The sequence below is a fragment of the Eptatretus burgeri genome, chromosome 8 (genome assembly GCF_056783735.1).
Source record: "Eptatretus burgeri isolate ZD-2024b chromosome 8, Ebu_testis_v1, whole genome shotgun sequence".
NCBI classification, from domain to species: Eukaryota; Metazoa; Chordata; class Myxini; order Myxiniformes; family Myxinidae; genus Eptatretus; species Eptatretus burgeri.
In genome coordinates, this window is record NC_140968.1 from 47,580,297 (window position 1) to 47,598,085 (window position 17,789).

The following is a 17,789-nucleotide window of genomic DNA, read 5'->3' on the forward strand; positions in this document are numbered from 1 at the left end:
GGATTATGGTGGGAGGGGGTGTTAACAAGGCATCTTCAAATTTGCAAATGTAAGTTGAGTTGATAGCAGTCTTATTTGCCATTGAAAGAGCATCCGTTGATAGTCTGTTGATAATCAAACTCGTGGGGAAAAGTCTCAACTGAGTGATTCTGCCACCAAAATGGAAGAAACCACACAAAACCACATGAAAATACAAGATATTTCCAAAGGTAATTTTTGGGTTGCACTGCCTTTTCATCGATTGCATTTTTGTGCCCATTCCAAGTTTCCTTGAGGGCATTTAGCGATGCACAATATACAGACTGGTGCCACTTGCATAATGAGAATATGCAGGATAAGCAGGTTTCACCTTTACTGACTGTCATTCTGACAGTGGTTTGGCAATTCTCCTGAATGTAGCTCAGTTTTCAGAAGTGTGGTATCTGAATATTAAATATTGTTGCATGCATCAGGATGTTACCCAACAACATCTCCAATATGCTCACCATTGGGCTGCACAATCTTATTCATGAAGCCTCCTCCCTCGACAGCATCGGCCATAGGGGAAGGCTTATTGTTGTTGTCGGGTTTGTTTCTACAATTGACACCCCTAATTTTTTAATGGTACTACAGAATTTATTTAGACCCCCAGGAGTATTAAACCACCATTTATATTTAAAAAAATTCTTCCTGCACTCTCAACACTCCAAATTTCCGAGCTGTATCTCGGAGCCAGGTGGTAGTTTCGGAATGAAAATTTGCATCAATAATGCGAAGAGAAAATATGCAGGGCTAGCCATGTTGTTTTTGACTTTGACCGAATTAAGGTCATGACCTAATTAGACATTTTTCACCATGAGCGACGAAAGTTTGTCCGATTGGAACGAATTGCCCTCCTGAGATAGCCTAGAGAAGCGCACGTTTACATATCACTCCGGGTTAAAGGTCAAGGTCAAATGGCGGTCGAAAAAACAAAAGCGTTTTTTTTTTTTAAAATCAATGCAGAATCTCAAAAACTGCTTAGCCTTTCAAGATGCTCTTGCAATGTAATAACGTACCTGCACTGATGTTGTGCACCTGATATTTGATTATTGTGCTTGACCTCCTTTTTTCAGATTGTGACCTAATTAACAAGGACAAATGTGTCCAAGAGCCGTGTCATAAAGGTTTTGTCTTCACCAGAAGAACAACAACAACAATAACGCAGAGTTCTCTTAGAGCCAGCGTTCGCAACGCGGCTAAAAAAAACAAAATAACACCTTTTTGATAATAACTTGAATAATTTTCCTCTGATTTTCATGATGTTAAATTTTATGAATAGACTGTAGATGGGGATACATTTTCATAATTTACACTCCATCACTAAATGTGGAAGGAGAAGGTCATAATTATGATGGTCTGAAAAAAACATATATGGCCATCATTGGATCAAGGGCCAATGGTAAGTTGTGGGCGATCGCCAAGGCTAAGCCTCTCCGGAGTCAGGGGAGGCTTTCCCTTGCTGATCACTGCGATTGCAAATACCTAGTTATTTGCCCATGCATAAACTATATGTTAGCTTAATCCGATTCATCGAGAAATAAAGGAATACCATATCTTAGCAACTTGACGAGTATATTCCTCCAGTGTGATCCTATTGCCCTATTGTTCTCTTCATTAAAAAAAGGCTTTCTTTGGGCACCAAAGTAGTATAGTGGTAATACTTTGGTTATCCTGGATGATGAGTATCATTTCTTATTGGGTTATGGCTAATTAGGACTGGAAAAAAAAGAAGCTTTTAATCTCCCAGAAACAAAATAACAGGATGATAAGTTAAGTGAGGGAAAAGGCAGTGATCTTTGTGTGATCAATTTAGATTTTAACCAAGAAGTGGCACACATCATTTGCCATTGCTCATTGTCGAAGAAAAAAAAAAATCTGCAGAGTTGTTTCATGGGGAGTGGGGAGCAGAAACCTTTTGGAGTACCTAAAGGTACCTGGAGTAACAGGTACCTTTCGGCAATTCATGATGAACATTTACAGTGAACGTGTGCACAAATGAGCACCGATCAATACGTAAATTACAGATACACACCAGTTGGGACCCCTTTCTACACAATGTGCTCCTCATCTCAAAGTGCAGTTAGGCAGTGCCACCTTTTGAATGGGAAATTGGAAGGGAGAAAAAAATTAATGCTTTCGGCTAAAGTTGACCAAGAGTGCCAAAGAAAGAACAAAACCAAGATAACTGTGCATCGACTTTTATTCCTCTGCAGAACGAGTCCTTTATTTAAGTAGATATCCCTACTATTAAACTTACAAATGACCCGACTAACAGCTTGTAGTGAGATGGAGTACTTATGTGGTGCTGCTTTTTACGATGATCCATTTGAGGGGAATTAATTTCAGCCGTTTGAAACAGAACCTCCAACTACATTTGTTTTATGGATAAAAATGATCCACAGTTAACATGTGTTGAGTGTATCAAAAAATCTGCAAAGCCTGTGTTCAAAGATGGGTTCTGTCAAGCTTTCACTCAGCACATAAAAAGGAAATTAAATTAAACACTGATGTTGACCATCAAAAAAACAACAACTTACTGTATTTGTCTACAATGCCACTTGTATTGCAAGACAGAAAACACAGCCATGACACAATACAAAGGCTTAAATAAGGTTAACAAAACCAAACCTCCCCTTGTAAGTGACATTTTAACAGTTCAAATACAACTTCTCCTCATCCGCACTCACTCAGTCACTCGCTTTGGCCTCCTCCAAAGACATCAGTGCACAGGAAGACCACAAAGTGGATGGCACCAGAGTGGACGGGGTCACAGGAGAAGCCAACGTGAGAATTAATTGGTGCACGAGAAACAAAGCATCACTCGCATTAAAAACAACCAATGACGCTTCTCAACGATTGTGCAAAAAAAAAAAGAGAAGGAATAAAAGTTGCAAAAAGCACAAAGGACATATTTGTGAGGAGTAAACACAAGTGGTCATAAAATGGAGATTACACTCGTCGTCCAATAAGCAGTTTCACCCTCAAAACAAACAGTAAAAGACATTGCAGCATGCAAGGTACACCCTTGCACCGGAAAAGCTGGACGAGAGAGAAATGAATCACTGCCAACAGTTTTGGACCTCAACCTTCAACAGCAACATGTTTGCCGTCGTCGAAATGTCGAGAAAAGCAAAAAAGAGCAGACAATGAAAAATAAGAGAGAAGAAAAGGATAAATAAATAGGGAATATAGCCATTCATAAATAAACCTCGTATTTGGAGTTTTTCTCTTTTTCTTCGGAGTGATATAGGCACCACAGGATTGGTGAAATTGTGGTGGCACTGAGTGGCGGACAGTTACCAGACATGGCAGAAGTGCAACTCTGTTCCGTGAATCAAAGTTTTGGTCAGACACAATGTACAAGGTCAGATGGGATGAAGGAATGTTTTCCCCATTTAGTGACAATCGCTGCCTAATGCTGATGTTCACAAGCAATTCACCTGTCAATATTCATTGCTGCCTTGGAGCCCCTCACCTACACTGAACATAGAACAACACACACACACATGCACACACACAATGAATGACAGAGTAAAAAAGAAACCTGATAAAGGAGGATAGTGAGATAGGCAGGAAAGGGAAGGATAGGGGGTTAAGACAGGGAAAAGTGCTAAAAATATAAAGACAAGCAAGAATGACACAAGTCAGACTTTTTCAAAATCTTCTGTACATGCCATTGGTTCAGTGCAGACATTGGCATAGGTTGAGTCAAATGGCTCTTTGCCAACCAAATCTAAACTTACAACCACAACTCAGTGAGCTCCGAATCTTAGTAATCGGAGATGGGAGCCTGGTCTGGAACAAGATTTACAGAGATGTTTTTGAATAGTGGCTCCACAGATACTCGTGCTGTGTAGTTGAGGTTGATGAGGCCATCCAAAAAGTTTCGCTCCTTTGATCGCCGCAGAAGTTTGTACCTGGAGGAAGGAACAAATTAAAGCGCACATTGGCAGATAGACAACAAACTAATTTATTCCCTTCAGAAATTCGCATAATCAAGCACAGGGTAACATCTCATCTGCATTACAAAAGAAGCTGTGTCTGTCTGTTTATTTGTCATGTTATAACTTGAGAACGGATGAACAGATTTCAATGAATCGAACTACGGTGGATTCAGGGAACTCCCAGGAAAGTTTGCGATGAAATGTTTTTTTTTTTCATGGGTACATGGGCACACGTGGCAAAACTGCAAACGCCAACTTGCAATGCTGGTTATCCCCACACTCCCAGGAATCCTTTTTCTTCTTGCCCTATATTGATTAGCCATCACAGAAAAGATTTGTATTTACATCAGCGAAGCGACAGGTCTTATATTCAAGTGTTTCAGAGAAGTTCAAACACAGTAACTGAACAACAACGTTTAATACAATAAAACAAAAATAATGATAAATAAACCTGCTGGCAATGATGCTGGGGGCTGAGAGGCCCCACTGATTGGACGAGTGAGCGATGACATAAATGACAACAGCAGGCTGTACCCGATTACACAAATTTTGAACTCGGATCGATCGAAAAATGGAAGAGGGGATGCATTTTAAAAGTGTTTGTGAAGTCCAATATAAGGCCACCATGTTACGTGACCTATGATGTCATCCAGAGTAGATACGCCAATGCAAGTGGCATGCTATAAGTGGTCCAAGTTTCAACTCAATTGATCGAAAAATGAAGGAGCTCCATTTTAAAGGTTTTGATGAAATCCAATATGACCGCTAGGTCATGTGATCTATGACGTCGTTCTTTGGATATACATCAACTCAAGCGGTATACTATAGGTGGTCAAAGTTACAAGTTCCTCTGGTCAACGGTTTGACCTGTACGTCGTTACAACATTCATGGAATCATTAGCCAGGTTTAATGAAAAAAAACTGTTGAGTCTGCAATTAATTTTGGCCACAGCACACCAAGTAGCTTGAAATAAGAAATTTTTAAAAATCGGAGAAAAGAGCGTTCTTTGCCCTCAGATGGACTATATGTATACCAAGTTTCAACTCAATCGATTGAAAAGTGGAGGAGGTGCAGTTTCACCGATTTCATGAAATTCAATATGGCCACCATGTCACATGACTTGTGACGTTATCCTTAGGATATGCATCAGTCCTAGTGGTATCTTATAAGTAGTCAAAGTTTCAAGTTCTTCCGATCAATGGAATTTCATGGAATCATCATAATAATAATAATCCGAACGATTTCAAAAGGGTAACTATCGGTCTCCTAATTATAATAATCATGATAATAAAATCGAAATAAAATATTTGCAGAGTAGACACCTGTCGAGCCAGAAGCATGTTACACCCTTAACCACCCAAACCCAAACTATTGGCCAAAATGTCTGAAATGAGATTTCGAACAATGCATAACTATATATTTTTCCTGTATAAAAATTGTGTCAGAATACTGAATGCAGCTTAGTATGCCGGATTGTTTTTCAAAAAAATGGGGAGGGGTACAAGTGGCCACAAGTGGCGGTGTGAGGGGTCAGCAGCCCTCAGGCGACGGGGCGGAGCGAGGGGGATGGCAGACCCCAGGCTGTGGGGTGGGACCGCAGTACCCAGGCGGTGTGGCGAGGGGGATGGCAGCCCTAGGCGGCGGGGCGAAAGGAACGGCAGCCCCAAGTGGCAGGGCAAGGAGGACGGCAGCCCCAGGCAGCGGGGCGAGAGGGACGGCGGCCCCCAGGCGGCGGGGCGAGGCGGACGGCAGCCCCCAGGCGGCGGGGCGAGAGGGACGGCAGCCCCCAGGTGGCGGGGCGAGAGGGACGGCAGCCCCCAGGCGGCGGGGCGAGGCGGACGGCAGCCCCCAGGCGGCGGGGCGAGGCGGATGGCAGCCCCCAGGTGGCGGGGCGAGGCGGACGGCAGCCCCCAGGCAGCCGGGCGAGGCGGACGGCAGCCCCCAGGCAGCCGGGCGGCAGCCCCCAGGCGGCCGGGCGAGGCGGACGGCAGCCCCCAGGCGGCCGGGCGAGGCGGACGGCAGCCCCCAGGCGGCAGGGCGAGAGGGACGGCAGCTGCCAGGCGGCGGGGCGAGAGGGACGGCAGCCCCCAGGCGGCGGGGCGAGAGGGACGGCAGCCCCCAGGTGGCGGGGCGGACAGCAGCCCCCAGGCGGCAGGGCGAGGCGGACGGCAGCCCCCAGGTGGCGGGGTTGAGGCGGACGGCAGCCCCCAGGAGGCCTGGCGAGGCGGACGGCAGCCCCCAGGCGGCCGGGCAGGGCGGACGGCAGCCCCCAGGTGGCGGGGCGAGGCTGACGGCAGCCCCAAGGTGGCGGGGCGAGGCGGACGGCAGCCCCCAGGCGGCGGGGCGAGACGGACGGCAGAGAACGTGCTGGCTACCTGACCGCGTACGCGCGGCTCGACGTCCACACATTCCCGGAACTCCAGTCGCCAAAAGCACGGACCAGGGTTGCCGAACCCAGAGGAGGTTAGACGAGGTGGTCTCCCTTGATGAGATGGTCGACCGCTTTCGCCACGATCCACGATCCTCCAGAATGCACTCTTGTTGACAACCACTCTCTGGCTTTGGATGTCAGGTTAGAAATGTCTGAATTGAAATGTCCTTTCCCACAAGAAATGTCTCACACACGATGACAGGCTGCTTGGCAAACACCACGATCTCTGTCTCTCAACGCTGGTCCCAAGAACCACACGCTTCCTCTTTTGGAGGGAAGGGATTCTTCTCCTGGCCACTCGCCTCCTGATTGGTCGGATCCATCGCGCGATTCCCTGGCCATCACCCATTGGACAGGCCCACGGGAGGCGGGGCAACTCCCACCCTTCTGGGTGGAGTCCCGATTGGAGGCGCTTGTAGCTCCGCCTACCTCCTCAGCTCCGACCACTTGCGTAATGGCGATGATGTTGAGTGGGGGACGGGGCAGGTGAGACGCCTGCTCCTTGCCGATTGGCCAAAGAGGGACACCATACCCATGTTAAACTCCGCCCACGCACGCGCTCCCCGGCGACCAAAGAGCACGGACAATGCCGAAAGCAGAGAGTTGTTGTTGTCGTTGTGGATGCAAAAATCCTAACTATAAAATAATCCACAGCGCACGTACAATTAATCACCCATTAAACATAGGACGGGACCCCACCTAGAAACACATACTTACCGATATAACTGATCTATAGGACCTGGCTGTTGTGTGCAGTAAGCTTCCAAATTCGTAACAATACGACGTCTCAAGCTGTCCCCCTCACACCCACATGCTGCCCACCCACCAAAAGTCCTCAGCCCCTACTTCCCCCTTCCAAAGTTGCCCACATTTACTCCCACCCTCCTCACACTCATAAAAGCAAACGGGTATTCCCATGTCAAAACAGCAGAATATGTAACGTTTTCTGCTCCCCCATCATGCTATCACCGATTTCACAGAAACCTGTCAGGGCCCATTCAAAAGTTACGCAACGCATTTTTTGCCCAAATTTGATACCCAACCCCCTCCACACTCCCCTGTAATGCTTCAACAGACACCTCCTAAAATATGATGGAATGCTCGATGAAGACACCCCCCTCTCCATATTACATTCATTAATCCCAAGATGCTATTTCTCATGTTGTTTTTTTCAGTGACGACGAACAATATTTGAAAAAGTAAAGGCAGTAGAGAGTACCGTCAGTAACACCAGGTAACAGTTGGAATCCCTGTACTGACTTCATCAGACTAATCGCTCAGAGTGAAGTAATCAATAATTTCTAAATATGTTCAATTGCTTTCATTTGCAAATGAGATAGTGTCGGTGGAAAAAGCAATGACGGAATAACAATGATAGAATTTAAAGCAATTTGCTTTTATCATGAATTTATCAAATACGTGTAATTCTTCACCATTGAGAGATGGGGACAAAACGATATATAGCATGATAGTTAAAGAAGTTGCGGATGGATTACGACAAACTTGCTGGATGAGTTGGTCAGATGACAAGAACAAGCAGATTCGATTTTGGTTCAGGTCAGCAGATCTGGCCTATCAGTGGGAATACAAAATGTAACCTGTTCAGCCTGGCGGAGATATGCGCACCACTGAGTGCCGTTGTAGTTACTACAATAACTACAGAGAAGTGTTCCATCAAAATGCCACTAAAGTTGACATTTACCATGTTCTTTCTCCATTAATTACTACTTAACAGTTGCTTGTTATTGCCGAGTCTTTCTTCGATGTCGTCCTGATTGTTGTGAACGCCGGATATTTCATGCACGAATTCATCCCCAATTTCCAACTCTGTTTCATACATGTACAGTCTGAGAGCACCTTTTACTTCATGATTTTGACTATCATCATAATCTGAGAATTCTTGATCAGAAAATTATTTGGCAAAATTCACTTTATGACGAGTCTGAAGCGAGTTGTGCGGTCGTTATTATTTGCGTGTTGAGACATTCATACTTTTGATGACGTCACACAGATGACGCAATGACCACGGAGGTTTCTGGAATTTTTAGGGGCAGTACCAGCCAGGTTGTGGTTTTTTTTGTTTGTTTGGTTTTTTTTTTACTTTAGCACCTCAAAAATGATTAGAATTTAAAAATAAAAATAAAAACAGTCATTTATTTATTTCTTACAAATCAATATCACCACAATAACAACAACAAAAAATTCCGATTCTGTGGATCTTTAAGTGAATACAGTCTAATGCTGTTTATAAAAACCCCGTGCACACAACATCATTCATCTTATCAAGTGTTGTATTGAACTGCAGAAGAGCTTATCAAAAATTATTCCAGCATATTTGGCTTAAATGAGAATTTCAACTTGTTAGAAATGCTTTGAAATCAATTTTTTTATCAAAACAAAGAAGGAAAAGAATACCTTCCCAGGAATTGGACTTCCCCATGGTGGTGATGTGGAATGGATTTGTATTTCCCAATATCCCCAGGAGGACGTGATACGTTGTAGCCCGCAAACGTGACCCTGCACAAAACGTGAAAGCCAGATTTAAGAGCAGATCATATCAAACATTTGTATTATGATAAGCAACAACACACCAGTGAAAAAAAAAGAAGAAAAACATTCATTCACCAAATGTGCTTCAGTCAAAAAAGAAAAAAATAATTCCCCCTTTCTGCCCTTTGAAAAATGGTTTACCAACACGCACATCTTGTAATACGATCAAAGTCCCATTGTTCCCGTGTTCAAATGCGAATTCACCAATCACAAGCGCACATAGTGGAACATTTACACAGATTAATTTATAAGTGTTGTTACTATTTGTCCCTCTCCAGTATTCATCTCCTCCTTGCTTCATCCAGGATTCAATCCCTGACAGGGTGCATATGACAAACTGCCATAATGCGGTGCCCACAGAAAGCAATGCATCATTAAGCACATAGTTCTGAAAAAGGGATTTCAAAGCAGCTGTCCAGGGATTAAGACAAATTTCTATTTACAGCCAGGAAAAAAATTAATCAAATCTTTTACTGCAAGTTTTGTGGTTACTATCACAGTTAGGAAAGGGGAGATTGGGAAGGGTGAGGGGGGGGGATAGAAGGGGTAACTGCATCAGAGGCCTCACTGTACACCACTAATGTGGAAGAACAACCATACAGGAATGCAATCACTCGATATACAAACCTGATATGAAAACAAAAGGTGGCATGCACTAGCAGGACTGAAAAGCTGATCTGGGGTTTACTGGAATAACATTCTTGTCATTTAGTTACAGAAATCATAATTCACGTATATAATGAACAAAGCATGAAGGTTTCAAATAATTAAGGAAGGGTCCATAATTCGTTGTTGTACGACAGTCTCACAGCACGAAGTACATCCTCGAGCCTTTGTTGTTTCCATTGTGCAATTCGTACAAAAGAGCAAGGCCAACTAGTTTAAGATATCTGCGATCAAAAAGTGACCACCAAGGTAAGCCTCTTCTGTCACCCACAATCCAATGATGGCCACCATTTTTTGTTGTTTTTTTGGACTGCCATATGACCTTCACCTTCAACATTTCGGGATAAAGTGCAAATTAAGAAAATGTGTCCCATCTACAATCTATCCATAAAACACAAGATCATAAAAATCAGAGGAAAATGATTCAAGTTATGATCAAAAAGATGTTTTTTGTTAATTCGTTCCAATCCAAAAAAAAAGAGTGGCAATACCCCTGGGCACTCATCTGGTAGAATAATGATACTGAGGAGGAAATCAACGTGAGAAAGAATCAGTAAAATGTATAAATGAACCAATGTTATAGCAAATGCCTCTTTTGGGGGGCCTGTACAACCCCTTAGACCCCAATCTTTTTTGTTTTTATGTCATGAGCAAAGTTTGATACATCATGGGTGGTGAAGGTTGTGGTCAAGTTTCATCGAAATTGTGTGTGTAGTTTTGGAGAAGAAAGCAAACATATTTGGGGGGCAATCCCCCTGCCCCCCCCCATATAACCCCTTAGACCCCGATCTTTTTTTTAATAGTATGAACAAACTTTGGTACATCACGGGTGATGAAGGTTGTAGTCAAGTTTCATCGGAATTGTGTTTGTTTCTGAAAAGAAAGCACATATCTCGTGGGGGGGGGGAGCAACCCCCCCCATAAACTCCATCCATAGAACCCCTCAGACCCCGATTTTCTTAACACCATGACCAAACTTTGGTACGTCACGGGTGATGAAGGTTGAGGTTAAGTTTCATCAGAATTGCATGTGTAGTTTCTGAGAAGAAAGCAAATACCTATTTAGGGGGGAAATCCCGTAGACCCCCTTAGGGCCTGATTTTTTTTAATGTCATGAACAAACTTTGGTACATACATGGTGATAAAGGTTGCGGTGAAGTTTCATCGAAATTGTATGTGAAGTTTCAGCGAAGTTGCAAGTACTTGTGGACAGAAGGATGGACGATGCACCATCCTATAAGCTCCCCGGAACTACGTTCCAGGTGAGCTGAAAAGTAAGTCAAGGACACTAAACAAATATCAGGTGCAGAACCTCAATAGATTCACTATTACAATGCAAGGACTTCTAGGAAGGCCAAGAATCCACATTGGCAAAACTCAGCAATGACAAAAAAAAAAACACATCTTTTTATTTTTTAAAGACCACCATGTGACCTTGACCTTTAACCCCGGAGGGTTATAACACAAATGAAGCATAAATGCGCCTTGCCTTAAGCTATCGAGAGAGAGCAATTTTGTTACAATTGGCCAAAAATTAGTCGCGTTATGGTTAATATATATATATATATATATATATATTGTTACGGCTGTGGAAATTCGCAAACCACCATTCAGGGCCCGTTGGTGAGATAACTCTAAGTACATATGTAGTTAGCCCCAAACCCGTTGTTTAGAGGGAATTTATGTGATTCATTCGGGCTGCGACGCTTTGAGATAGCCGTTTTTCTGTTCTATCTTTATTTTGAACCATCCACGTCTCAACCACCATCACACAACAACCACCACGCCAGCCATCGTCACCAACTACAACCACGCTCCAACCCTCAGACAACAACAACGCCAACAGCCACGACCTTTACCTTCACAACTCAATCCCACAAACATTGCATCACCGTCATTCCCAAATGGCACCATAACCATCAAACCACCACCGATAAACCCTCCACCACCCTCACCTCTCTCCTACGGCCATTCCCGCACCACCTGTGAAAACTGAGCGTCGGGCTGTCTTGGGCTCGTTCCGCGATACGCACCGAGCCGCGAGTGCAAATAGCGGCCTTTCCGAGGGAGAATTCGGATCAAGAATGTGCAGCAAGCACAGAGCGGCTTGGCCCCGCCTCCAGGCGCGTCTGTGTGAAATCAATATATGCAAATTCTAGGATCAGGGGAGGTTCACGCCCACTTTTCCTCCGTCCAATGGGCGAGCGTGGCTTCGCCCCCGAGGTCATCCTGATCCGGGTATTTGCATATCGTTTTCTCTTGCCGGCCTATAAAACGGCGAGCGCAAGGCGAATCGTGGCAGACTGTGGCAGTGGCAGACTGTGGCAGTGGCAGACTGTGGCAGTGGCAGACTGTGGCAGTGGCAGACTGTGGCAGTGGCAGACTGTGGCAGTGGCAGACTGTGGCAGTGGCAGACTGTGGCAGTGGCAGACTGTGGCAGTGGCAGAGTGTGGCAGTAGCAGTGTGTGTCGGCAGGGCAGAGTGAGTCAAGTCATCGGTGTGGCAGAGAGTGGAGTCGGGTGGCGAAGTCATCGGTGTGGCATCGAGTTGGGTTCTACAGTCGGCTGAGGAGAGTTGCGGGAAGAGGCAAAGGAGCTCGGGTCCGAGGCGAGAAGGACGGCTGTCGGCGACGAGGTCGCGGTGTGAGATTGCTCGTCGCGGGACCCAAGCCAGCCAGCCATTCTCCTCCCCCAGGGCATCAACAATTCCCCCTTTCCCCCGCACTGAGATAGTGCAAAAAGGGGGCCCCGTTCCCTCCCCACTCCAAACGTCGTGCCAACGAAACCCGCCAAGGAGCACGGAGTCGTGGCACAGCCACGCGGCCACATCTGTGGCTCGTCCGCCAACGAGTCATGAGGACGCGGGTAGGACCCCCCCGGTCTCACGGACCTGGCCGCTCCTTCAGGTCCCGCGCGCATATTGGCCTAAGGCCCGTCTGCCCCCTTGTCTATGAGGGTGGCTTCTTTCCTTTGCTTTTGAGTAAATGTGTGTTGGCACCGTCTGTAAAGTAGAACTGTATAAGTGTTGCCATGTGCACGCCTATTCGGTTGTAGCTCTGCGTCGTTGTTGCTTTTGTTTTTGCTGATATATGTGCATTTTGACTGTTTGACTGTATATGTGTGCTTTCCGTGTGTCGTGTATATAAAGTGCTTGCATGTTGAACTGTGCCCGTTTCGCTTCGTCTCCTTCTTTTTAATTGACCCTCCATCCTGCTTCACGTAAAGGGTTCGTAGTGGGCTTAATACGCCCAGTAATTAATCGGAACCGTCAAGGCCGACGATAACACCGCTCGGTTATCACTGTAGCACGGAACGGACCGTTTAAGCGGTTCGTGTCCGGGGTTGGCCTGTGGCGTGGTACGATCGCCCGGTCGACCATCCGCGCAGGTACCCAGATAGATCGAATTTGGCGAGCAACCCTATCCTGTGCGGGTGGGCAATTGGCACGATCGTGGTGGGGTTAAAACCCCCACCCGTGACTAGCTCCCGGCGTTGGTCCAAAGGGTCATGACTGAATTGTCCGTCCGGTGGGCAACGTGCTGCGATTCGAGTCACGTGGCCATCTGCACGCCGGCGGGTGCGAATTTGCAACAATATATAGGTATACACACACAAGTCTGGAGATGGCGATGATTCACGAGCAAAGACATGGTTCGCCTTATTATTTTTTGACCTTCGAGGAGACGCCACAGGCAAACTGGCGGGAATCGGGAAAAACGTAAATGATGAAAGTTGTAGTACTCGAAGAGCACTACTTGCATACCAACTTTCATTTGAAACAGTTGAAAACCCTAGGAGCTCGATGCCCAATTTATTGATTTTTTTTGACATTTTCTAAGTTCGTGACCTTGTGACCTTGACACGAAAATGAAAAATCGAGCTCACTGCGGATATCCATCTGCCATTGGGCGAACCAAATACCGAAAACCCCTGCCAGATTCGACAAACCTCCTTGGAGAAGATGTAACTTGAAATCGGCTACCCCCTAAAAACAGATGTTTTTTGGGCATGGCTCCACCCATAATGGGCGCAGCATGCCCATTCTCAGGAAAACACAACTAGATCATGATATAAACCTCCCCCCAAATTTTATCAGGATCGGATGAAAACCCATGGAGCTATGCTCGGGACAGACAGACAGACAGACACACACCCATAACGAATATAGTGGTCATTACTGACTCGTGAACAAACACTTACTGACTCGTGAACCAATTACTGACTCGTGAACCAACAAGTCTGGAGATGGTGATGGTTCACGAGCAATGTACACGGTTCGCCTTTTTTATTTTTTGACCTTCGAGGGGACGCTACGGGAAAACTGGCGGGAATCGGGAAAAACGCAAATGATGAAAGTTGAAGTACTCGAAGAGCACTACTTGCATACCAACTTTCATTCGAAACAGTTGAAAACCCTAGGAGCTCGATGCCCCATTTATTAATTTTTTTGGACATTTTCTAAGTTCGTGACCTTGTGACCTTGGGACGAAAATGAAAAAAAATCGAGCTCAGTGGGGCTATGCAGGTGCCATTGGGCTAACCAAATACCGAAACCCCTGCCAGGTTCGACAAACCTCCTTGGAGAAGATGTAACTTGAAATCGGCTACCCCCTAAAAACACGTTTTTTGGGCGTGGCTCCGCCCAAAATGGGCGCAGCACGCCCATTCTCAGGAAAACACAACTAGATCATGATATAAACCTCCCCCAAAATTTTATCAGGATCGGATCAAAACCCATGGAGCTATGCTCGGGACACATACAGACAGACAGACAGACAGACAGACAGACAGACAGACCCATAACGAATATAGTGGTCATTACTGACTTGTGAACCAACACTTACTGACTCGTGAACCAATTACTGACTCGTGAACCAACACTTACTGACTCGTGAACCAACAAGTCTGGAGATGGTGATGGTTCACGAGCAATGTACACGGTTCGCCTTTTTTATTTTTTGAACTTCGAGGGACGCCACGGGAAAACTGGCGGGAATCGGGAAAGACGTAAATGATGAAAGTTGAAGTACTCGAAGAGCACTACTTGCATACCAACTTTCATTCGAAACAGTTGAAAACCCAAGGAGCTCGATGCCCAATTTATTGATTTTTTTGGACATTTTCTAAGTTCGTGACCTTGTGACCTTGGGACGAAAATGAAAAATCGAGCTCTGTGGGGCTATGCAGGTGCCATTGGGCTAACCAAATACCTAAACCCTGCCAGATTCGACAAACCCCCTCAGAGAAGATGTAACTTGAAACCGGCTACCCCCTAAAAACACATCATTTTTGGGCGTGGCTCCGCCCATAATGGGCGCAGCAGCCGCTTCTCCGGAAAACACAACTAGATCATGATACAAACCTCGCACCCTAATTTTATCAAGATCGGATCAAAACCCACGGAGCTATGTTCGGGACAGACAGACAGACAGACAGACAGACAGACACACCCATAACGAATATAGTGGTCACTTAGTGACTCGTGAACCAATATATATATATACATACTGTGTATATGTATATATATATATATATATATATATATATATATATATATATATATATATATATATATATATATATATATATATATATATTGTTGCGGTTTTCGCGCCCGCCGGCGTGCTGACGGCCACGTAACTCGAATCGCGGCACGTCGCCCACCGGACGGACAATCCAGTCGTGACCCTCTCGGACTAACGCCGGGAACCAGTCACGGGTGGACCTTTCGGTCTCACCGCGATCGAGCCAATCAGCCCCCGCGTGGGATAGGGTTGCTCGCCAAATTCGACCTACCTAAGTACCCACGCGGAGGGTAGACCGGGCGATCGCACCTCGCCGCAGGTCGACTTCGGACACGGGCCACTTAAGCGACCCGTTCCGTACTATCAGAATAACCGAGCGGTGTTATCGTCGACCTCGACGGTTCGATTAATTATCGGGCGTATTCAGCCCACTACCAACCCTTTACGTGAAGCAAGATGAGGATTCAATGGGAGAAAAAGACGAAGCGAAGCGGGAGAACAGTTCAATAATAAAGCACATTTATTCGCGGCACACGGGAAGCACACATTCAATTCCACCAAAAGCACACAGAAAAGAAAAACACAATTCCATTTACACAAAAAGCAAATATAAAAGCGAAAACAATGCAGAGCTAATACCGACTACCGAGCACACGGCAACACTTATACAATTCTAATTCACAGACGGCGCCGACAACACATACCCAAAACCAAGGAAAAGAAATACCCTCAAGGATGAGGCGGGCCTGAGGCCGAGACCGGGTCGCGCCTACCCGTCTGGTGATGAGATGCGGAGCGGCGATGGCGCCTCACTCCGCGGGCCCCGCGGACAGTGTCTGGCAGGGGGTGGGAAAGGGGCCCCCTTGGTCGCACTATCTCAGCGCGGGGGGAAACAGGAGGGGGTTGCTGATGCTCGGGGTAGAGAGGATCTTTATTATCCCTGGTGTGAGTCTCCACCTCGGCCAGGTCGCGCTGCCGGCCTTCCTCGGGCGTGCAGCTCCCGGCACCGTCGCGAGCACCCCCTCGTCTGCCTTCGCCGCTGCCGCTTCTCCGCCTCTGGACTCTCCACCCTGGACTCTTCTTTGGGCTCTCCTCGTTCGACTCTCTTCAGCTTCTCCAGCTACTGCAGGCTTCGGGCTCCAGACTTCCACACGGCTCTGACTGACGAACACGGTCCTTTTATCCCCCCGTAGCTTCGCCTTTGACCCCCTCCCTTTGACCTTTCACCTCGCTCCCCATTGGCCCGAGAAAAAGTGGGCGTGAAGGCTTTTTGATCCACAAATTTGCATATATATCGATCGTCCTGGAGGCGGGGCCAAATCGCCCCTCGCTCACCGATTGGACGGCAAAAAGTGGGCGTGTGTCGTTTTTGATCCGTTTTTGAAGCACAAAATCCGTGATTTTGTACACGCTGTTCGACGTGCGCCCTGCACGAGTCCAACACCGGTACCCACAGGCGGGGCAAGAACGGTGGCGATGCTACGGTTGTGAGGTGTGACGTGAAGGTCGTGGCGGTTGTGGTGAAGCGGCGTTGTGGTTGGTGGTTGATGTTGTGGTTGTGGTTGTGGTTGTGGTGGTTGTGGTAATCATGGCGGTTGGTCCAAAATAAAGATAGTAAAAGAAAAACGGCTATCCTGAAGAGTCGCAGCACGCATAAATGACATGTATTCCCACTAGACAACGGGTTTGGGCCTAACTACACATATACTTGCCGAGATACCTCACCTAAGGGACCTGAATGGTGGTTTGCGAATTTGGTAACCACAACACTATATATACATATACTTTCTATAATTTGGTCATGACTTTAATGAGGACAAGTTGTCAACCTTTTTCTTATTTTTTTTTTTTTTTTTTGTATACCTTGGTCGAGGCTCGTATGAGAGCTAACACACAACTCACAGCAAGGAGGCATGAGACAAGAGGGGCGGGAGTGGAAGGGACAAAACAGTGGGGAACAGACACATTAGGTGAACTGTGGAAGGGAGAGGGATGGGGATGGGAAGGGGAACATGGCGAAGAGAAGATGGACATTTCAGGGACTTTCAGGAAGGAAAGCAGGAGAAATGAAGGAAGTGGGCTTGGGTGGATTATCGGGGGTAGAAAAGATCGAGGATTTGGATGGGGGAAGATAAGAGGTGGTGGTGAACAGCTGTTTTGAAAGCCTGGAGGGAAGAATGGGAAAGAATAGAGTGAGGAAGTTTATTCCAAAGGCCGGAAAAAAGAGGAATGAAAGAGTGAAGATGAGCAGTGATTCGTGATTTTGGTAGTTTTACCAGAAGGGGGTTGTTGGCGGACCTTGAGCGCCCTGTGGAAATGTGGTGGGGACAAATCGCAGAGAGAGCAGGGGGGCAAGGCTGGAGAGGAGTCGGTAGAAGACAGAAAGACCACCGACCAACCTGCGGTGATTGAGTGAGAGGCCCAAAGACTCAGCTTCATTGCGGGAGATGCCGATGATATTAAATGCCCTGGTTTCGACAGCGTGAAGCCGAGAAACCTTGTCAACTTGTCAACCAACATACATTTTATTCCCATCATATCGATGTAAAAATTAATTTTGAAAGTCCGAGCCAACTCCGAGATACAGCTCAGACATTCACAGAAAAAATAGCAACCCCCCCCCCAAATGGTGGTTTAATATTCTGAGGGGTC

General features: G+C 46.3%; 1 protein-coding gene across 2 annotated transcripts in view; it reads right to left on the reverse strand.

Annotated features, from left to right (window-relative positions):
- Positions 1 to 2,203: 2,203 nt before the first annotated feature.
- B4GALT6 (beta-1,4-galactosyltransferase 6) overlaps positions 2,204 to 17,789 on the reverse strand; it is a 110,468-nt gene continuing 94,882 nt past the window's right edge. For both annotated transcript variants that reach the window (XM_085891908.1, XM_085891909.1), the window contains exons 8-9: positions 8,813 to 8,914; positions 2,204 to 3,938 (exon numbers count right to left, since the gene is read on the reverse strand). In XM_085891908.1, the coding sequence (XP_085748034.1) occupies positions 3,791 to 3,938; positions 8,813 to 8,914 (250 nt within the window). In that variant the 3' untranslated portion in view covers positions 2,204 to 3,790. The remainder of the gene's footprint in view (positions 3,939 to 8,812; positions 8,915 to 17,789) is intronic.